This window comes from Cyprinodon tularosa, unplaced genomic scaffold (assembly GCF_016077235.1).
Source record: "Cyprinodon tularosa strain WSP-4 unplaced genomic scaffold, ASM1607723v1 ctg42, whole genome shotgun sequence".
In the NCBI taxonomy this organism is placed as follows: Eukaryota; Metazoa; Chordata; class Actinopteri; order Cyprinodontiformes; family Cyprinodontidae; genus Cyprinodon; species Cyprinodon tularosa.
Genome location: NW_024039141.1, coordinates 1,826,873 through 1,849,782, shown reverse-complemented (window position 1 = coordinate 1,849,782; position 22,910 = coordinate 1,826,873). Strand labels below are relative to the sequence as shown.

Here is a 22,910-nt window from a genome sequence, read left to right as displayed (position 1 = left end):
ATGTTTATTCTATACCAACCTACTCTGTTCTACATTTCCTTTAATTTAAGTATGCAAATTTCTTTTTTATACCAGTACAGTGTTCTTTATGTAGTAAAGTTTCCCTACACTTTTTGTTTTCTAACTTTTTTTTTTTGTCTTTTGCCTTCTTTACACAAATCTCTCCATTGCATGACAATAAGAATATTTCCACTCTATTCTTTTAAGTACTATCACTGTAAGGTAAGACTTTTCAATTACTTGTCCATTATCGACTGCCTGAGCTAAAGAATAATTATGGTAACACATTTATGACAGAGATCAGTGTAAATTGAGTCAACAAAGTAAATATAACTAGTTTTCTAATGCAACGGCAAATGTGCCGTTTCAATAATGCCACACTCCAAATATTTAAAACTAATAGAAATGCATGGTTGAAATGCTTTACCCTTACAAAAAAGTTGAAATGCAGATAGCCTTTTTCCACCCAGCACACTTTTGTAAAGTCTCTAATAAAATTTGAGCCATAAAAGATCAAGCTTTATCTTGCAATGTAACCTCCAGTCCACTTGGTGGCGCTGCTGTACCAAGTGTTCAAACACACAAGAGGGAAGGACAACTAACCGGAAAAGTCTTAGGAAATCACATCTGAGAAAAGGCCGGACGGTGAGTCTCAATGTCATCGTTTTAAATGCGCATTTTCCTTTGTTTTTTTCCTTATATATATTTCAAGCATCAAAACTTTCTGTTGATAAGATACATTTTCTTATCACATCACATAGAGGATTCTTCCGGGAGGGGGTTTAAACGGTTTTAAAGATATTTGTGCTTTAGCCGTTCGAGCTAACTTTCATTGCTAACATTTAGCTTGGTTGCTTTGGTTTTTAATATTCGCCTTTACACTTTATAACAGGCAACCACAGCGCAAGTACTAGCATTTGTTACATTAAAATGTCGTTTTTGTGAAAATATTCAGTTAGGCAGAGGTGTCTTTAACGTTAAGTCTAAAACAAAAACCTAAGAGCCCAAATACAAGTTATTAAATCAAGTTTAATACTCTCGATCTATATATAAATTGCATACTTTTTATATTTAAATTATTTTCCCTGAAACTATTGGCAGATTGTAGCTTTGTTTTATGGCTTCCTTGTTTTAACACTTAAACTGATTTAATAAGATTTTACATTGTTTTATCTTGTGTAATGGTTTCACTTTAAACGGGAAAGCAACAATTACTAATTCTAAAATACATTTAAAGGTTTATATGGTTTATTACATTAATTGAAATTTTCACTTTAGAAGTTACATTATTAAAGTGCTTTTTGGCAGAATTGTATTCTTTTTTATTTTTTTACTCTTTACAGTGATCGTAAAATGTGATACTGGCTGGTTAATTAATCAGTCATGCAATCGGCCTGTGGCTTAACAACTTGGTGCTGGCACGAGAACTAGTTTTGAAACAGTTGTCAGATTGGTATCGATTAAAAATAAGTCCTAATCAAAGCTTTTGTTATAAAAAAAAATCCAACCACGTATATAATAATCCCTGAATGAAAATTAGATTTTATCCCCCCTTGATTAAATCAAACTTTATTTATATAGTACTTTAAAAACACTAACTGGACCAAGTTGCTGTGAAAAAGCAGAAATGACAAACACTATTAAATGCACCAAGATTAATGAAAGAATATAAAATAAAAATCTGGAAAATTTAATTTATAAAGCATAAAATCAACCGACTCCAATATCTTTTTGAGTATTAAACGCCGGAGCGAAAAGATTAGACTTCAAAATTGTTTTAAAAATGGTCAGATAGGAAGCCTGCCTGATGTACAGATATACAGTGGCAAATCATTCCAGAGTTTGGGACCGGCTACAGAGAAGGCCCAAATACATTTTAATGTACTTGAAACATTTTTTTCCCTCTTAGTTTTTTTTTTATAACTATTGTGAAGGTTTGGCCTTTTGATAATTTTTATTTTGCTTTGGCAAAAGCTCAGTACTGAAAGAAGCCATCTGATAATCTATGTCAACAAGGCACTCTGGGGTTAATAGGAAATTGTTTGCATGTGGTGTTTGCAAAAATGATTGCTAGTATTGTTGCAAATGATGGCATTATAATTATTTTTAAGAAGAGTTTTATTAGTCACGTTCAGGCAAAGCTAAGGGTAGAGAATATATAGTTTTTATCTTATCGTATATCTGGATAAGGCGAACCAAGGATTTAAACGACAGGAAAAATGTCACCATAAATGATTCAAGTTTCTGCTGGGGGTTAGATTAAATGTAGTTTTAGATTCTTGTCAAAAACAAATTAGGTAATGAGGACTTTTTAGATGTTACGTGATAAATTAGTTTATTGGAGTCTGATTCTTGTTTTTGTTGTGTTAAATTACTTTATGGACTAAGTAAGCTTTGTCATTGTATTTTTTTTTCTGTTTTTGATTATTTACCAAGATTTTCATAAAATTAATACATTTTTTTTTATACATGTTACCAGAAAAAAAATTAGCCAATAACTTTAATTCTAATTACTAGGCTTCAAGGAACCAACATTTTAGTCGCTGTTTGCTTTGTTTACTATTATGTATAAGATTCCCTACAGTAAAGTATGTTTCTTAAACTTTTATTTCAGGTTTAGAACATATTTTATAATTTCTGTATGTTTGGGATGTTTCAGATCTGCTCTCTGGTGAACATGGGCCGCCACTTTGGAGACTTAGCCAAGGTCAGGCATGTGATCACATACAGCCTGTCGCCCTTTGAGCAGAGGGCTTTCCCCAACTACTTCTCAAAGGGTCTCCCAAACGTGTGGAGAAGATTCACAGCCTCTTTCTTCAAAGTTGCCCCTCGTGAGTTCTTAAATGATTTAGCTGCTATACTGTTCATATTTGACCCATTTTGATTTTCATGTTATTGGTTCTACGCTATCAGACATTAATGTTTAAGTCTTTACATGTTAATTTGAACTAGTAATGTGTATATACAGTGTTTTCTGTTAAGTTGGATTAGGAACTCCTTGCTCTCTGCATGTTTAGCGTTTAGAAAAGACAAAGTGAATATCTGGCTGTATCAAAACCAAGGACTTAACATTTGCTAATTTTACTTCTTTTACAGCCATGGTCCTCATGTATCTGACCTACAGCTGGGGCAACAGTGTTCATGAGCAAAGCAAGAAGAAGAATCCTAGTGACTACGCCAGCGATGAATAAACTTTTTCCATCCCCTTAAAAGCTGCTCTGTTATATTTCAACTCTATGTAATCAATAAAATGAAAAGTATTTGTGTGAATCTGTCTGTTTCTTTTTCTCTTATGTTATATATTTTAACCCCTTCGGCAAGTGCAAAATCAGTGCTATGTGTTAAGAAAAAAGTATTTTGGAATACTTCATCTGCAGCATCTGTATGGACCATACTAGATTTGGTCTGTACAGGGAAATGTTTTTTTTTTTTTTTACTAATAGTTTGTATACATCTCTTCTATTTTCCTTCTTTCTTTAGACATCCCACTTTAAATTATCAATCCTTTTTATTGGAATAATTTTGCATAGAGGTGCTGCACATCTCTTACAAGTGGTGGGTCTTTTAGAGATGAATGTTAAGATGTGTTTCCCTCATCCAAGAAAGTCTATGCATTTCTCTTCTGAAAGGATTCAGACCAAGATGCTTTGAACAGTAAAAAAAAAAAGTTGGCACATACAATAAAGAGAAATAAATCAGAACATTTAAGGCACATGTTATCTAAAATAGCCAATCACATAAATATCTGCCCCCAGTGGCTCTATTAAAGTCAATTAGAATAACAATATGTTTTAAGATAAACATTTAATATAAAATGTAAAGCTCAGTAGCTTTGTTTTTCATAGTAACGAGAAGTTTGAGCTTTAAAAAGCATTTTATGAACGCTATAAAATAAATCGACAAGCAATACCACTTGTAGCCTGTGGGTGGCGCACGCGGGCAGGCTGGTGTCTTTCTGCATTGTGACGTCATTGGTCGAAAAGCTGTCAGAAAATTCCTGAACGCTCTCACGCAGATCCGCCGGTGCACCGCATGCTGCTGCTTCTGCTCAGTTTCATGGAACAAGAGAGAGGGTGGATCTACGTCTCCTGACCGAAAGCCACCAGAGCTGCAACTTTTGTTATTAGCACTTGACTTCATTTTCATTCCTCCTTATAACTCCAAGGCGATTTAGCTAGTTAGCTAAAAACATGTCAGTTGTAGGCTTTGACGTCGGCTTTATGAACTGCTATGTAGCAGTAGCCAGAGCCGGAGGGATTGAAACTGTCGCTAATGAATATAGCGACCGATGTACACCGTAAGTATGAGAACTCGCATATTTATTTAGCAGTTTTCTTTATGTTGCTTAAATGTATATAAATATTGAACTTAAATCAATTGGCTTCTTTTTAAAGTTAATAACAATGTATGATGCTAATGTTGCTAGTTAGCATGCTAACAAATTTCACAACAGGAAACGTTGAAGCATGTGAGTGCTAAAGCTAACGCTAGCTGAAAAAGAAAAATTATTTCTACTTTTGTTTTCTTTATTGAAATATAAAATAGAACTATATATGTCTTTGGCGTTCAACGTACACAATATATGGATAAGTAGTTGACGGGCCGGATCAGGTGATGCAGGCATAAATAGCACATGATGAGAGGAGGCCGGTTGCATCCCTCTGTCAAAACCCCGAGATCAGACTGCTGTCTTTCCTTCCCGACCCGTTCGATCACCTTAAAAAAAATAGTATTTATTAATATAAGAACTGGTTTCAAATCAGTAAATATTAGACTTAAATGCAGAAAATTAGAAGTATACAAGAGCATGTTCCAACGCGCAAATATGATAGAAATCTAGAAGCCATAATCATTCTCACCCTTTCTGGTAATCCTTCTCTGCATATTTGGTTTATCTGAAGCGATTAAAAAATATTTTTCATTCTTTTGTTGCCGTAAAACCTCCTTTTTTTAATGCATGCATTTACTCATTTAATAAACAGTTCTCATTTGGTGTCACATTCTCACTAAAACATCAATGTTATCATTGGTATTAGTAAAGATGTAGCCGTAATCAGGTTGCTCTTCTTTAAAACAAAAGTGTTTTGTTTTGTTTTTTCACCCACTGCTGATAAAATATTAATATTCTGGTATTAATAATTCAATACATTATGTCTTTCATAAGCTGATTTAATCTAATAGATGGAGATAAACAAAAAATAAGGAAGAAACACACAAGTAGTAGTAGTAGTAGCTTTGGCTGATTTATTTATTTAGTCAGGCTTTCTGCTCAGGCAGCCAGCCTGCATTTGACTGCTTAAAATAGATGTTCAAGAAATGTAGTTTTTTTTTTTTTTTTTTTATTTAATGCAAAGGATGCTCCTTTAGTCACCACACCTTGACTCTGATTTTTTTTTAATCTTTCATGACAAGAATAAATTTAATTTCAAGTAGCTGGATTTGTCTGTTTTGTGAGCCAGCAGGAAAAAAAGACAGCATTTCCCTAAAGCGCGGCGTACACTGATTTTCGGGGCGATTTTTTTTTTTCAGTTGTGCGAGAATCTTTCAATCAGCCTGATCGTGAAGTGTACAGGAGGTTACGAGCGGCAATCCGCCTTCCCAACCGTTGTGGGCAAATCGCTCAGGGCGCATGCACAAACAAGGATTCTTCTTTTTATTCCTCCTCTCTGATGTAAACATAGCAGGGTGGCAGGGATGCAATGAGTGAAATGCAGCTCCGCCTGCAAAATTGACAGACCGCAGCAGACACGCCTGCTCAGCCACGTCCTTTTTCCAAATACGTCGTCGCCCTTTCTTTCTAGGACCCTCAGCACAAAATTGCACAAATTGCCAAGGCTGCGGGGTTCGCTATATTGAGCTTAATATCCCCAATATTTGTTTGGCTTCAGGATAGAGAGCTACAGAGCAACGTGGTGTTTAGTCGTACATTGTAAGCAGGTAGATCGCATCAGAGCGTCAGGTCGAACAGAAATCGTGAGCTGTGAACTCACACTGTACGACTAAATGCAGGGTTTAGTCGTAGAGTGTGAGCAGCAGATGCGTGCAAGGATTGAAAAAAATCGCACAGTGTACGCCCGGTTTGAGCTTAGTGATTAGGATAGTACAGCAACAAGCTGGGGAGGGGCATTTTAGCAAGTTCCCTACTATAACCTGTCACAACATTGCATACATGCTTTGAGGGGCAATTTAATTAATTTTTTCTTGTCTAATCCCAGAGCATGCGTTTCATTTGGACCCCGGAATCGATCTATTGGTGCAGCAGCAAAAAGTCAGGTATGTGTTAGTATGAAGCTTTCCAACACAGACACACCATAAAGCCCTAAATCAAAACTAATGGTTACCTTTTTTTTTTTTTTTCTGAATAGGTTGTCACAAACTGCAAGAATACAGTTCAAGGGTTCAAGAGGTTTCATGGAAGAGCATTTGCAGACCCATTTGTGCAGTCCCTAAAAAACAGCTTGGTCTATGACATTGCACAAATGCCGACGGGAACAACGGGCATCAAGGTGAGTAAAGCCCACAGGCACCAACATTTACTTTTCTCTTTTATGCTAACGTTAGCCTGAAGCTTTTACGAAGGGTAGAAAAACGGTGAGACATATTTACTTCCTGGTCTTGTCCAAATCTGAACTTTTATGAAGTTAATGGTTGTGAGCAGATGGTTTTGTTTAATGTCCCTTGGCTGCAGTGTTTGAATAGTGTAAAGATTCCTGTTAATAGCTTTGGTCCTAACTTGGACTTGTCTGTTTAAAATCACTTGTTTTTGTTCAGGTTAAACTATTATGTTGGTTTTGATTGGCTGATCTGCTGAAAAAATATGCAGATTACAGAAGATTTGGGATCAAATATGATCCACTTTGACAAAACACTAAGCCTTGATGCCACAACATTATTCTGCCTCCTCCATGCTCTTCACTAAGTGCTGGGATTGTTTCGGTGATTTGCCAGACTTAGATTTTTAACGTTTTGGGCATGTTTGTGTCTATTACATAATTACATTTTCTCCCCAAGATATTAGGAAAACTTTGGCCTGGATTTTTTCTTTTTTCTTTATTTTTTCAAAAGTCATTCCTTTTTCCAAACACACACAGAAAGCAGAGGACTATTGTCACATTTAGCACATGCCAAAACGATGTACAACATGTAGGATGGAGTCTCGCAGTAGTGGATGCTCACATCCACCACAGATTGTAATTCCCTAGATTATAAAGAGATTTAAAGAAGCTGTAAAAAGGACAATTGTAGCCTTTAGAGTTACTTCAAGCAGGCCTACTTTGTACCATTTGTTTATTTCTATCATTCTTCTGACTGATATCGTTTGGCTGCATTTTAGGAAAATGTGATGTTAGTGCTGAAAATTGTGAACAACCCACATTTGTCTGACTCATTTCTTTCTCTATCACCAAATGGTGTCCTGACCACTCTTTCATCCTCTCCAGTAGAAAACCTTTGTCTGATGTGGATTTGAATAGTTGTTAGAGACCAATCCGATGGCCCAATTTAGCACTGATGTGCAGATTTTGAATGCATGATGTTTGAATAAAAATGTCCTTTAAGAGTATTGCAACCAAGCATTCCTTTGTGATGGGGATGTTACTGCGATGCGTGCTCTGCAGCCCCTTTCTTTGGTAACTTCTCTACTGAGCAAACTTTGGCTAAAGGATACAGGTTTCAGGAAAAATGCTAAAATCTGCACCAACTGGACAAAGATTCGGTTTACGGGTGTTCACCCTTTTTTAAACAGTTTTTTGCATCTTGTTGAATGAAACAGGACGGGAGTTTTTTTCTGCTTCTTTCTTTTTGATTTGAATTAGATTATTTTTTTTTTTTAGAGGGTAGGTTATACTTTTTATGCCCTTTGTACTCATAATAGGAAATTCCAAGACTCCTGAGATAGCTAACAAGGTAGATCTTTTGGTAAAAAATGGTTTCATATAATCAATGGATTATATTGTTTTTGGTTTTAGGAAGGTGTTTATTGACTATAAAAGTTTGATTGACTAAATGTTCATGTTTCTTTTTGAATCTAAAGCTACTAAAATAAGCCAGATTGATATAAATTTACAGCACCTATTCTGTGCAGAGTTGGGAAACATCCATGTCATAACAAGTTCACCTTTGCTCAGCTCTGAGTTGCAGCTCTTAGTGCTACTTTATTGCTTTGAAACAGGTCCTGCAGATTTTTTTTGTGTGTTTAACTAAAAGGAAGATAAAGCTGTATTGTTTTGAATGATTGAAGGAATTTTTTTACATCTTCAGCTATACTCTTTCACTTTTATTGATACTAATACTCCTATCAGCCAAAGATGTGTGCAAAAGAAAATAAATCTCATGCAATAAATTTCTGCTTCTGTTATTGAAGGTGATGTACATGGAGGAGGAGAAGGTGTTCAGCATTGAGCAGGTCACCGCCATGCTGCTGACCAAGCTGAAGGAGACGGCTGAGGCTGCGCTGAAGAAGCCTGTGGCAGACTGCGTTGTCTCTGTAGGTTTCCTCTATCACACCCATTCAGCTCTGTCACCTGATTTGACCTGTCTGGAAATTCACTCGTAAACCAGTTTAGTTGCTTTGCTCTTAGCAATAATCTCTCAAATCAAGTGTTTTGTGGATCATATGTTAAAAGTAGAGCTTCATACCTTCAGCATCTCTTTTATATTATCTGAATGGGGTTTTCTTTAACTGAACGTTGAGATTTTTCATAAAAGGTAGCATTAACTGAAGCTTTCATTATGTAAATAATTTATATATTCTTGTTTTGTTTTTAAGCCTTCCAAAAGCTTGTATCTGCATGTTTATTTTTATACTTGTTTGAAATATTGCTTTTATGGAGCTATTTTTTCAATACTTCCCTCACTGACTGAGTAGAAGCAGTAATGCCAACCCTAATGGCTTCTACCCTTTTCATGATGTTGCCCTAGAGCCGCTGCATCATGATATCACACCAGTTCTGTTCTTTAGGGCGGCTGAACAAAGTCTTGGACCTCTGGCAGCTGAATAACACGTTCTCACACTTAGAGATTAGCTTAAAAAACGCTGCTGTCACCTAGCGTGAATCAAGCAGAATACAACTGTCTGATGATTTGGTGAAAGGAATAGCATCATTAAATGCTTAAAGGCTAAATTATGTAGCTGATATTCACCCTTTTATAACTAAACCCAACGGGAAACTAGCAGCAACTCGAGTTCTGGGAGCTTATATGTGATGAAAGAGTTGGGATTTTTAGAGCAACCTCGAACAACAAGAAATGTTAAACTAATGCCATACAGTAATTTAGTCACAATTTCTTTGTTCAAAAAATGTTTTTTTAGGTTTATTTATTGGAAGGAGAAATGGCTTTTATCATTTAATTATCTAACACAACAGCAACGAATTTTCCATTCCCAGCATCCCTTTTGTTGGTACTTGCTCCAATCTTTGTCTATGGAAGATGCTCAATAATGTTAATTGCTTCTGTAGTTTTGAGTGATGATTACATCTATGTTAATGTCAGTGGCTGTAGAAGACATCATTCTGGCTTTAGGATTTTCACTCATCCTTTAATTTGATGAAACAAAATGTGTTTTTTTTTCACTTTTTCAAGTTCATTATAGTTTCACCTTCCAAAGGAATTTGCATTTTAATTTGATTTTTAAAGTGGAGAACTCATCTTATTTGGGGGGAAAAGTGACTAGAAATATTATCCAACTGTGAATGCTCTTCTGTCATGTTCAGGTTCCTTGCTACTACACCGACGCTGAGAGGAGATCATTGATTGATGCAGCTCAGATTGCTGGACTCAACTGCTTGAGGCTTATGAATGAAACAACTGCAGGTTGGTTATAAGATTTTGATCAGGAGTTGTAGACTTGATCAGCTTTTAAGTACATCAGAGCTGTGCTTCTATGTTTTTTTTTAATTCTCTTTTCTTTTTCCTCACCTTTCCTTTACTCCTACAGTTGCATTGGCATATGGGATTTACAAACAGGATCTCCCTGCTCCAGAGGAGAAAGCCAGGAATGTTGTGTTTGTGGACCTGGGCCACTCTGGCTACCAGACATCAGTGTGTGCCTTTAATAAGGGCAAACTCAAGGTATGTGTAAAACAAAACACATTAGTTATATTTATGAAGCTCTTTTCAAGAGATGCAGATACACTATATTATATCCACTTACCCTTCCAACTTATTGGAATCAGGTTTTCCAATCACTCCCATGACCACAGTTGTATTAAATCAAGCACTTAGGCTTACAGACTGATTTAACAAAAATCTGTGACCGAATGGTTCGCGCCCAGGAGCTATGTGAATTCCAGTGTGGAACTGATATCATCCAACCTTTGAGATAAATCCAGTCTTGGAATTTTCTCGCTCCTCAGAAAAAATGGAAATGTTTGGGAATGACTGTAAGTCAGTCATGAAGTGGTAGGCCACGTAAACTTACAGAGCGGGTCAGTGGATGGTGCGGTGCATAATGTGTAGAGGTTGCCCACTTCCTGCAGAGTCAATCACTACAAACCTCACAACATCATGTGGCCTTCAGATTAGCTGAAGAACAGAAAGCTTCATGGAATGGATTTCCATGGTCAATGGACACATCAGACAGCACCAAGTTCAATGCAAAGAGTCAGATGTAATGGTGTAAAGAGCGCCGCCACTGGGCTCCAGACAGCAGAGATGAAATCTTGGGAGCGACAAATTATGATTACCTATCTAGAAGTGTGTGTTTGGTGGTTGCCAGGGGAAACGTAACCGTCTGACTGCATGGTAGAAAGTGTACAGTTTGGTGAAGGGACGATTATGGTGTGAGGTTGGCTTACATTAGCTAAGCTTGGCCCCTTAGTTCCAGTGAAAGGAACTCTGAATACTTCAGCATGCTAAGACATTTTAGACAATTACATGCCCAAAACTTTGTGTGAACAGTTTGGAGCTGGTAAATACATGGATGGGAAGGGCTGGTGTTGATTAACTTGGCTGGCCTGCACAGAGTCTTAACCTGAAAGCTATAGAACCTTTGGAGTGAATTAGAGCAGAGACTTGGTGCGATTCCTCCTTGCCCAATATCAGTGTGTGACCTTATAAATGCACTTCTGAAAGAATGGTAAAAAATTCCCATAAATGCTCCTAAACGTGGGAAGCCTAGAGTGGGAGCTGTTCTAGCTGTAGAAGGTGGACTGAGATCATATTGAACCCCTAAAGATTAAGAATAGGAGGTATCTCAAACTAATGCGTGTGAAGGCAAGTGACTAAATACTTGGGTTAAAATAGGTGTAACAGGAAGGCTACCTGGATTGCAGTAGTGTTGTTGTGTTTATCCTTTGCTGCCTTTAAGCAAGTCAGTGCTCCTGTCTTCTTGAACTCCCAGCCGGCCTCCGATCTGTTGGAATTTTCTTAACTTTTTTCTCCAGTTAAAGGGGATTTTTTTCCGTCTCCAACATCACTGCATGTATGCTTGGTGTGAGAGAGTGCTGCAGAGTGGAGACACAACGCAAACAGCTGGGCTTCCTTAGATTAGGTTTGTCAAACATCAATACAGAGCAGGCTTTTAGCTAGCATTATATAGGGACGTACATTGTACACCTTTTACTAAAAAAACAACAAATTGCACGCACTGTTTTTGAGATGTACAGCTTTGGTACACCCTAATTTCCCCCTAGGAAACTTAGCTCAAATGTTAAAAATTTCACAAGCAGCAGATGCTGGAGTTGGAAAATTTGAATTTTTCTTGCTTGATGCGCCACATCAACCAATAAAAGCTGATCTGCAAGGTGGCAGGGAGACATACAGAGTAAAGTAGATGACTAATTTGGCATGTTATCAATTCAAAATCAGGTCAAAGATGATTTTCTCTCTCCTGGCCTCTCAGGTCCTCGCCACAGCCTGTGATCAACTGTTGGGAGGGAAAGATTTCGACGAAGTCCTGGTCAAGTATTTCTGTGAAGAGTTTGGGAAGAAGTACAAACTGGATGTGAAGTCGAAGCCCAGGGCTCTGGTCCGACTCTACCAGGAGTGCGAAAAGCTGAAGAAACTGATGAGTGCCAACTCCTCCGACCTGCCATTGAACATTGAGTGCTTCATGAACGACATCGACGTTTCTGCTCACATGAACAGGTAGACTAAGAAAGAAAAGCCTCCTCCTGATGGTGCTCATTGTTCAGAAATTCACAGCTTATGTAATGTCCCTTTTATTTTGCCCAAGGGGTCATTTCGAAGAGATGTGTGCTGATATCTTGGCCCGAGTCGAGCCCCCTCTGCAGAGCCTGTTGGAACAAGCCAGTGAGTGAAATTTCATTGAGCTTAACTCCCTGACCTGCTGACTCACTACAGAAGAATCAGCTTAAAACTTTTCCTTTTCTTGCTTCCTTTAATAAGAGCTGAAGAAGGAAGACATCTATGCAGTAGAGATAGTTGGGGGAGCTTCCAGAATCCCAGCTGTCAAGGAGAGGATCAGCAAATTCTTTGGAAAGGAGCTGAGCACCACCCTGAATGCTGATGAAGCTGTGGCCCGTGGATGTGCCCTGCAGGTATTTACACCCAGCTTTAGCAGCTGGTTTCAACCCGTCTCTGCATCTGTTCTAGTGGAGAGTGTGTCAACAGGGAAACTAATGAGGTAACCTTTATTCCCACAGTGTGCAATACTTTCCCCAGCCTTCAAAGTCAGGGAATTTTCCATCACAGATGCTGTTCCATACCCAATCTCTCTGAAGTGGCATTTAGCTGCAGAGGAAGGTCTAAGGTAGAATAAAGGAAAAAAAGACTAACAACTGAAGTTGATTTTCTTTTCTCTCTTTAGTTTTTGGTTTAACTTTGTTATGATTTATTCCTTCAGTGATTGCGAGGTGTTTCCTAAGAACCATGCAGCACCGTTCTCTAAAGTACTCACCTTCTACCGGAAGGAGCCTTTCTCTCTGGAGGCGTACTACAGCAGTCCTAATGAGCTGCCTTATCCTGACCCCACTATTGGTGAGAAATACCGACGAAGCGTGGTCACTATTCTGTCTTAATCAACCTAATATTATCTCCAGGCTCTTATGTTCTCAGTTTCATTCTGGTCTGGATAAATATTTAAAAAAAGAAGAAAAAAGTATTATGGAAAATAACAGTAAAAATCAGGGTTTCCAACCCTAGTCCTCACGATCTACTGTCCCGCAGTTTTAGATCCATCGCTGCTTCAACACACAGCTGAATGAAATGTATGGTTCGTTGCCAGGCCTGTACCGAACTTGATGACATCAAAAGCTAATTCAGTAATTTGATTCAGCTGTGTTGAAACAGGGATGGATCTTTGAGGGGTCTGAGACCCCTGATCCAAAGGATCTCTTTCATATCTCCTTTGTGCCCCTCTTGTCTTCCCTTGCGTTTTTTTGTCTTGCTCTTTCATTTTCTCATTTTTGTTTCTTTTTTCCTTGATATAACCCTTCCCTCATTCCTTCCTATCTTGTGTCTATTCTTCCCTTCTTCTTATCTTGTTGGTTCTTCCTTCCCTTTTTCCTTTCTTCCTTCCTAACCTCCTTCCTACTTTGCATCTGTCCATCCTTTTTTACTTCTTTCCTTCCTTCCTACCTTGTGTCTGTTCTTCCTTACATTCGTCCTTTCCATTTTCCTACTTTGTCTGACTTCCTCCTTTCTCCCTACCTTGCATTTATTCTTCCTTTGTCCTTTCTTCCATCCTACCTAGCAGTTTATTTTTTCATAATTACTTTCTCCTACCTACCTTTCATCTGTTCTTCCTTTCTCCTACCTTCCTTCCCGTCTGCAAACCATCCTTCCGTTCTTGCCTCCTTCCTTACTTACTTGCGTCTGTTGTTTCTTATTTTCTTCCTTTTTTTCCTAGCTTTTATCCTTCCTTCCTTCCTTGAGATCAATTCTTCCTTCCGATTTTAATCAGTTATGGACATTTTATATTTTTTCCCTGCAGGCCAGTTCTTGATCCAGAAAGTTGTCCCTCAGACAACAGGCGAAAGCTCAAAGGTGAAAGTCAAAGTCCGTGTAAACATTCACGGTATCTTCAGCGTATCCAGCGCCTCCCTGGTGGAAGTGCAGAAGTCTGACGAGTCAGAGGAGCCCATGGAAACTGAGCAAGTTTCTGACAAAGATGGAGAGGTAATCCTATGAAACTACTGGTGTCTTTCAGAAGAAGCTCATATTTTAAGTCAGGAGAGCTTAAAGCGTCGCTCTTCTCATTTAATATCCCATATTATTCAAACTCTCCTCAGTAATCAAAGATTTAAAAGTAACTCAATGCTTCTTGAAATTTCCGTTAGGTGTTTTTTTTTCTCAATCTGGAAATTACTGTTGTCATTCTTTTTTTTTTTTTTTATCAGATTAATTGTGATTAATTATTGAAATAATCTTTAACTATTTTAGTAATTGATTAATCGTTTACTGGAGTATAGAGACTCTAAAACATGGCTTTAGCTGACAGTGACCCACGTAGAGCAGTAATTATACCAACATTTTTTAGAAAAAAAATTTTTTTGTCTGTCAATATGCTTTGTCCAGAACTCCCAAGTGGGGAAGTTTTAGTTTCACCTGTTTTAAGTTTGTAAAAAAAAAAATCTTAACTGTTGGCTATCCTATTATTAATCGAATAATTGAAAAAACAATCGAAAGATCGATTAGCAAAATAATCGGTAGTTGCACCCCTAATAATATATATATGTATATATTCTTTTCCATTCTGCGTTATACTCTGTCGCCTTTCCCTTTAGCTAAAAAACCACCGCTAAGCTTTAACAAAAGCATAAAAAAAAAAAAAAAAAAGATACTTACGTAAAAATGAAAAAAAAAATTTTTTAACTAAAGTGGCATCAAAAGCATCGTCCAACTACAAAACGACCACCAGTTGTCGTCTTTGCCCAATTGAGATTTTGGACACACATTCATCCTTAATGCATTGTATTTGCAGCAGCTGGAGCGTGAGGACGCTTATATGTGACCTTTTAGCTTTTTTAATTTTTTTAAGCTGTTTGTTCTTATTCCAGCCATGATTTGCATCCAGCTGTAAATGCTGATGCTGTAAACCTGCTGATTGAAACAGTTGTTTTAATTAATCAGTTAATACTTTCTAACAGCATCACCTATTTGGATGGAAAGGATGCAATGTTTTCATGCTGATAGCTGTGACACTGTTGCGTCGTGGTTGAATAATGTGTGTTTTCTTTTAAGTCAATAGAAAAAATAAATAGTAAATCAAATGGATAATAGAAATCAAAACAGCAAGGGGTATAAAAACCTGTAAACATCAAGATGGTGAATAATATTATTTAAGACTAATTTCCGGATGAGCAGTGGATGTAAGAAAGTTTTAAAAGGTGGGTTAGGAGATGTTTTTTTTTTAGCATATGCTGATGTGCTGTGGCTGAATAAAACATTGAGTTTATTTGAAAACTTTTACCTTTGAGATGTAAAGCATTTTTTTTATGCTTGTATTTAGACTAAGATGCAGACCGATCAGGATGCACAACCGCCCCAGGGAGATCCTCAGAAACAACCAGAAGAAAAGACGCCAAATGAGAGCGAGGAAATGGAGGTAAGATGCTCAATTTCTCTCTGCAGCCTCATATTTAAAGACGAATCACCTTCTTTTGGGAATACGATAAGGCTGCATATATCTGTCAGCATTTGTGTTTGTTAAATCTTCTTTCTTCTTCTGTTTTTTTATTATTATTTTTTTTTTAGACTAACACAGAAGAGAACAAAGGGGAGAAGAAGTCCGACCAGCCCCCTCAAGCCAAAAAGGCCAAAGTCAAAACAAAAGTGCTGGAGCTTCCCATTGAGAACAGTCCACAGTGGCAGCTGGCAAACGACATGCTCAATCTTTTTGTGGAAAACGAGGTAACTACACATCCAGCTGTTATATAAGGATTGCAGTAAAGTTCAGCTGTTAAGTCTGGTCCTGATGTCTAACAGGGGAAGATGATCATGCAAGACAAGTTGGAGAAAGAGAGAAATGACGCAAAGAATAATGTGGAGGAGTACGTCTATGACATGAGGGACAAGCTGCATGGCATGCTGGAGAAGTTTGTCAGCGAATCTGTGAGTAATTCTCCACATCTGGTTTATTTTTTTCTCAGCAGAACATGTATCTGATTACAGAAAATGAAGAACCACTGTAATGCAGAAACTTTTAGTGATTATTTTTTCTTTGTTTAGGATCGAGATGCTTTGTCATTAAAGCTGGAGGACACTGAAAACTGGCTTTATGAAGATGGAGAGGACCAACCCAAACAGGTTTACATTGACAAGCTGGCAGAGCTAAAGGTAATGACCGTCAGCATAATCTTTGCCCGCATCGATTAGCTTGTAGAGATTTTTGTTTCTAACTGATGTGTTTACTGCAGAAACTTGGGCAGCCCATCATGGATCGGTTCATGGAGGCTGAGGAGAGACCCAAGGCTTTTGAGGAGCTGGGAAAACAAATTCAGCAGTACATGAAATTTGTAGAGGCCTTCAAAATGAAGGTAAATTCAGAGACATTTCATTACAGGCTTTTTTTTTTTTTTTTCTCTTCTCTCTTTCCAGTCTAAGTTCATTTTAACCTGAAAAGCTTAAGAAGGAAATTAACTGATATTTATCCAAACTTATTTTTAATCAATCTTAAGGCCTTTTTTATATTAAACCTCAAACACCCAAAGAAATTGAAACAATTTGTTTAAGTAAAACCAATAGATGCAACTTATGCATTTACATCATATCATAAATCCAGTCTAAATTAAGACTTACTCTTTAATGTTTGGGTTTTATCTGTGTTAACATGCTAGGCCACCTAAATCTGCATTTTTTTGTTAAACCTAAAGTTAAAACAAACCAAAAATCTCAGAAACGTACCGATTGTTATCTTCACATTTTTCACCTTCCTGTAAAGCCAAGAATTTAAAAACAAATTAGCATTATTAAGCAACCAACCAATCAAACCGGGGCAGTAAGTTTCTATAAACACATATTTGGTGTAAAATCTAGTTATCTAATTTATTTAAATGCATTCAGCCGCATTTCTGTAGATTAATCAGCAAATCCAGGCTTTAGTTGCAACTAAACCTCATAGATCGTTTTTGCCCTCAAGGTTTTACCACCTTTTACCTGATCTGTTCATTTATGCAATACAGTGACAGTGAGTAAAAAAAAAACAAAAAACAAAGTTTGAGTTAACGAAGTAGAAATGCAAATCTTATTGATCTTGTCAATCAAATAACAGATAACAGTTAAGTGACAAAGTAGTTTTCTCTTGTATCAAGAGGATCTTTTCCATTACATAAGGAGCTAAATAATTATTTGTTACAATATTTTAGCAATTGGTTCAGCCAATTCAGCAGTTGCTGGTTCAGCAGTGCGCTTGTATTCTGAGAAGGTTGTAGGTATCTGGTTCGATCCCCACAACCTCCAGTCTGGGTTCCTGAGCAAGACCCTTAACCCCCAAACTGCTCCCCGGCGCCGCACAATGGCAGCCCACTGCTCCCCAAGGCGATGGGTTAAATACAGAGAGAGAATTTTCCCATTGTGGGACAATAAAGGGATTTACATAGTTAGAAGTTATAATATACAAAAAAGGAACCTAGAATTTTTAAGAAATATAAAAAAAATATATTTGAAACATATTTTCCAACGTGCAGAGATATAAAACAAATTTACATATTTTTTGTCATTTTGACAACTGTCAGCCTATCTGGTTTGTTTTCTTTTCAATGAAGTGGACATTAACTTGGATATAGCCCTGTTTTTAGTGTAATCTAGCGCTATCAGAGGAATGGTTAAATCCCCAAAGTCTTCCCATCTACTGTGGTTGTTGCTAGCATTTCTTCTATCATGTTTAACGCCCTCAACTTTTCTTATCATATTCTCACCTTTCAAACACAGTGCAGAAGTTTAAGCTGCATGGCAGTGCAGAAGAGTGGAAACTATTTAGGTGACAACTTCAGGAGTTTATGGGGTATTTATAGGGGAATCCTGCATACTTGTCGACATTAAACTGTTTAAATAATCCTGGACCTGACCCATGGTCTATTCATGAGTACAAATACAATTTGTCCAAATCTGTCATCATGTTGCATAGTTATTTATTACAGTATGAAGTGTTATTTATTCATAGCATGGTAGTTCCTCCTTTATAAATAACAGTGAGGCCCTCTAGTGGACATTACAACACAAACATTATGTTGAGGCTAGCATTAGCAATTAAGTAGATTAAAGGAAAAAACCTAATTTAGTAAAACATTAATTGACAAAAAAAGTTGATCATTTTTTAGAACTCTAAAGGGAAGGTTAAATTAATATAAACGGATCCCTCTGGCCTTTTTTTTTTATAAACTGATTGCATCCCAGTAAGTGACTTTTCTTCCTTATTGTTTGATCATATTCCAGGATGAGCAGTACGATCACTTAGATGAGGCAGATGTGACCAAAGTGGACAAATTGAACAGTGAAGCAATGATCTGGATGAACAGCACCATGAACCAGCAGTCCAAGCAGAGCCAGGCTGCAGATCCCTTGGTCAAAGTCAAAGACATTCAAGCAAAAACGAGGGTGAGTCTTTGTGCTGTTAAATCATCACCTGTGAAACTTCAGCCTCTTTCTCACACACTTTGTTTTGGTTTCTAGGAATTGTTCTCCGCTTGTAACCCTATCGTGACCAAGCCCAAACCCAAAGTGGAGGTCCCCAAGGAGGAAACGCCCGCAGAGCAGAACGGTCCGGTTGGCGGCCAAGAGAAGGCGCCGGAGGAAACTACAGACAAGGGAGCCGCCGAGAACACAGGGAACCCAGCCTCAGAAACTACAGAGAACAAGCCTGACATGGACCTTGACTAAAACAGCCCAAACGCCTCCTGGAGCAAAGCTGAACAGGGGCCGATTAAGTCAGACTGAGATGCGGCCTGGCAGTGTTTATCAGAGCTGGTGACGTGTTTCAGGAACTGCACTTTGACAGTGAAATGCAGGCAGGGCGACGAGCACACAGAGCCCAGCTCCTGATGGCACATCTATCCGACATAGCATGCCCTCTCTCTTTTTGGATGACCTAAATCAAAAACCAGCTGCAATTAATCTGTTTGACAATGAGCGCTGAACACATGATGGTATTTATTTCTGTTGTGTGCCCTGTAACTGTTCTGTGTCACAACCTTGTTTTAATAAAGTGGTTGAAAATCTCTCGCAACATTAGCCCTGTCATACTTGAAAAAACATTTAAAACATGGCACATATACAAGTCTTTAGATTTTCTCCATTTCAAGTTTTGATTAGGAAATATTTCTAAGGAACAAAAAAAAACATTATGGAAGCAATTTATTTTGAAATTGAAAAAAAAAGAAACTGGGTCCTTTAATGCATCAATATATTGTTTGTTTAGGTTTTCGCTAGTAAAGAATAAAAGTAAAAACGTATTGCATAAAACATAACTTAAGTTGTGTGACTGGAAATAGCTTTTACACTAAATGCATCACATGACCATTTCTTTAAAGGAAAGCTTTGTGTTAACACCTTTACGCTTTCTCTTCCCGATTTTTTTATTTTTTTCCTGAGAAAAGATCAGTCAGGACCATCTCCATAAATAACACTTCATAATCTAATAACTGTGCGACATGACGACAGATTTGGACAGAAATTGTAATTGTACTCAGACCAGAGAAACCGCTCGTGTTACAGATGGCTGCGTTTACCAGCAGGCTTGATATTGAGAAAAGTTGGACCAAATACCAGTTAATGAAGCATTTTATACACACAGGCTTCCACATCGTTAAGTCACACACATTTGTACAACGAGGCCTCAATGGCCTCAGTCATATCACAATATTACACTGTGTTCCAGAAAAAGGCCATTCAGAATGCACACAGAGTCCGCTGTTAAGAATTATCCACTCTATCTTTGCTCTCATTTCATTCCCAAACCTTTATGTACATAATAAAGAACGGAACAGTCCTAATTAGATAAACCGCTTTGGAAAGCCTTAACACGTAACAGGAAGGTAATATTAGGGTTTTAACAAGCATGAATCATAAAAATAATCCTAATATGCCTCAGAGCCACTATGAAACATGGTGATGGCTGTATAATGGTGTGGGAATATACTATAGCAGGGAAAGGGTTGATTAAAATTTTAGATTAAAAGCTTACAGAATATGGAAGGACATCTTAGCAGATTGCCATAAATAAACTTGTATGTGTTAAAGATAATGTTCAAAAGTATATTGGTTAAAAGTGTGAGTTTGCAACAAACTAGATATAACTGGACTTTTAAATTTTGTCACAATGCTGTTGCAAGCAAAGAACAGGTTTTTGTTGGTGGATAAAGAAAAAAAAGTTTGGAAAAGCTTAATTAAAAAAGATTTAAAGAATAACTTCTTTTTCGTTTTTCAAACTTGATCTTTTTAATATTTTAGCGATGTTATGTTTTCAAATTATTTCTAAGCTTCTCTTTTTCTGAAATTTTGAGAATTATTTCATGTGAAAAAAAAAACGGAATATATCTATAGATATAGATATACAGTCATATGAAAAAGTTTGGGCATCCCTATCAATCTTATTTATTTTTATTTCTAAAAGTTGGGTGTTTGCAACAGCTATTTCAGTTTTATATATCTAATAACTGACAGACACAGTAACATTTCAGTATTGTATTAAGGTGTATTGGACTAACAGATGTGCAATATGCATAAAAAAAACTTCACAGGTGCGAAAATGTGGGTACCCTAATCATTTTATTGATTGAATACCCTGAACTAAATTTTAATGACTTACTGAAAAACAAAATTGGTTTGGTAACTTCATTAAGATTTGGACTTCATAGTCAGGTGTATCCAATCATGAGAAAATGTATTTAAGGCAGCCAGTTGCAAGTTATTCTCCTGTTTAAATCTCCTCTGAGGATTCATAATGGGGACCTCAAAAAAACTCTTAAATGACCTGAAAACAAATATTGTTCAACATAGTTGTTCAGGGGAAGGATACAAAACTTGTCTCAGATATTTAAACTGTGAGGAACATACGGTAGTAAGGAAATGGAAGACCACAGGGACAGTCCTTGTTAGCACGGAAGTGGGAGGCCAAGAAAAATATCAGAGAGACAGAGAAGAAGAATGGTGAGAATATTCAAGAATGACCCACAGACCACCTCCAAAGACCTGCAGCATCATCTTGCTGCAGATGGTATCATTGTGCATCGTTCAACAATTCAGCGCTGTATGAGAGAATGATGCGACAGGACCCTTATCTGCAAGCACGCCACAAACATATTCACTTGAGATATGCAAAAGAACATTTGAATAAGCCAGCTTTATTTTGGAATAAGGTCCTGTGGACTGATGAAACAAAGATTGAGTTGTTTGGTCATAAAAAAAGGCGTTATGCATGGCGGTAAAAAAAACACAGCGTTCCAAGAAAAACACTTGGTACCCACTGTAAAATGTGGTGGAGGTCCCATCATGCTTTGGTGCCTGCATTGCAAATGCTGGCACTGGGAATCTTTTTAAAGTAGAGGTTCACATGGATTCCACTCATAATAAGCAGATTCTTGAGAATAATGTTCAAGAACCAGCTACGAAGTTAAAGTTATGCTGGGGATGGATATTTCAGCAAGACAATGATCCAAAGCACCGTTTCAAATCTACTCTAGAGGAAAATTTCCAATGTTCTTGAATGGCCATCCCAATCCCCAGACCTGAATATCATTGAACATCTGTGGGATGATCTGAAGCAGGCTGTCCATGCTCGGTGACCATCAAACTTCACTAAACTGGAATCGTTTTACAAAGAAGAATGGTCAAAAATCCCTTTATCTAGGATCCAGGAACTCATTAAAAGCTACAGGAAGCGACTAGAGGCTGTAGTTTTTGCAAAAACAGGTTCTACTAAATATTAACTTTTCTTTTTTGCTGAAGTGCCCATATTTTTACTCTTGTCAAATTATTGTTTAATACATGCTTTACATTTTCTGTTATTTCAATTAAACCTGAATTCAATACTGAAATATTACTGTGTCCATCAGTTATTAGATATATCAAACTGAAATAGCTGTTGCAAACACCCAACTTATAGAAAAAAATATTTAAGATTAATAGGGGTGCCCAAACTTTTTCATATGACAGTATATATATATATATATATATATATATATATATATATATATATATATATATATATATATATATATATATATATATATATATATATATATATATATATATATATATATATATATATATATATATATATATAGGAAAGCTGAATAGAATGGTATAGATTAAAGCAATGGCTTAAAAACAGATTTATGTTTGCGGTTGTAACATGACAAAATATGAAATGGCTCCAGGGGTGTGAATACTTCTGTAGCTGTGTATATGTGTATAACGACAAGAGTTTCTTTTATTTATTTGTTTATTGACATAATATTTAACATAATATTTCAAAAATGCCGAAAAGCGAAGGTTGTAAATGTCGACGCTTCAGCTTTAAGAGGCTGCTTAGTCTGGAGGCTGTGGCAGGCAATTGTGACTAGGGAGAATGCTTTATTGCTATCTATAATAGAAATGTGACTAGTCAGCCTGCCTACTTTATGTTAAAACGGCGCCCCATTTCTTTTTTGAACGTTAGTCAAAATATGTTTTTAAGTATCTAAAACTAAATTTTAGAATGACGCTATTAAAATTGAGATATCTGAAATTCTAATTTAACTATTCATAAAATAAGTAGTTGATATCTGTAATTATATTTGTACAACCATAAATATATTTTAGATGTAAAGAATTGTATTTCTAGATATCTGTAATGTTATATTCATTTTTGATATCCGAAATAGTAATTTTGACTAGCAGTAAGTCTATTATGGAGATCTAATTAGAATTCATCCTAGTCACAATTCATTTTAGATACGAAGAATGTTATTTTAGATATCTGGAAGTAAAAGCCCAATACACATAAATGGGAAACATGACGTCTTTTGAAC

General features: G+C 36.9%; 2 protein-coding genes across 2 annotated transcripts; both read left to right on the top strand.

Moving 5' to 3' along the window:
* The first annotated feature begins 543 nt into the window (after positions 1 to 543).
* Positions 544 to 3,270, top strand: LOC119792504 (cytochrome b-c1 complex subunit 8). Its single transcript, XM_038299164.1, has 3 exons — positions 544 to 645; positions 2,660 to 2,831; positions 3,097 to 3,270. The coding sequence occupies exons 2-3, from the start codon at positions 2,678 to 2,680 to the stop codon at positions 3,189 to 3,191; spliced, it is 249 nt and encodes an 82-aa protein (XP_038155092.1). The 5' UTR covers positions 544 to 645; positions 2,660 to 2,677; the 3' UTR covers positions 3,192 to 3,270.
* Positions 3,271 to 4,001: 731 nt separating this feature from the next.
* hspa4b (heat shock protein 4b) lies at positions 4,002 to 19,126 on the top strand. Its single transcript, XM_038299137.1, has 19 exons — positions 4,002 to 4,297; positions 6,216 to 6,273; positions 6,366 to 6,506; positions 8,363 to 8,485; positions 9,714 to 9,813; positions 9,938 to 10,071; positions 11,843 to 12,087; positions 12,176 to 12,252; positions 12,349 to 12,500; positions 12,606 to 12,712; positions 12,806 to 12,939; positions 13,895 to 14,079; positions 15,413 to 15,508; positions 15,658 to 15,813; positions 15,889 to 16,014; positions 16,132 to 16,239; positions 16,320 to 16,439; positions 18,337 to 18,498; positions 18,574 to 19,126. The coding sequence occupies exons 1-19, from the start codon at positions 4,191 to 4,193 to the stop codon at positions 18,778 to 18,780; spliced, it is 2,538 nt and encodes an 845-aa protein (XP_038155065.1). The 5' UTR covers positions 4,002 to 4,190; the 3' UTR covers positions 18,781 to 19,126.
* Positions 19,127 to 22,910: the final 3,784 nt, after the last annotated feature.

Excerpts from the sequence above, each read along its gene's own strand:
- LOC119792504 (XM_038299164.1), top strand. The coding sequence starts at position 2,678 with ATGGGCCGCCACTTTGGAGACTTAGCCAAGGTCAGGCATGTGATCACA. Across the intron at positions 2,832-3,096 it reads TTTCTTCAAAGTTGCCCCTC|CCATGGTCCTCATGTATCTG; the intron begins GTGAGTTCTTAA and ends CTTCTTTTACAG.
- hspa4b (XM_038299137.1), top strand. The coding sequence starts at position 4,191 with ATGTCAGTTGTAGGCTTTGACGTCGGCTTTATGAACTGCTATGTAGCA. Across the intron at positions 4,298-6,215 it reads TATAGCGACCGATGTACACC|AGCATGCGTTTCATTTGGAC; the intron begins GTAAGTATGAGA and ends GTCTAATCCCAG. Across the intron at positions 15,509-15,657 it reads ATGAGAGCGAGGAAATGGAG|ACTAACACAGAAGAGAACAA; the intron begins GTAAGATGCTCA and ends TTTTTTTTTTAG.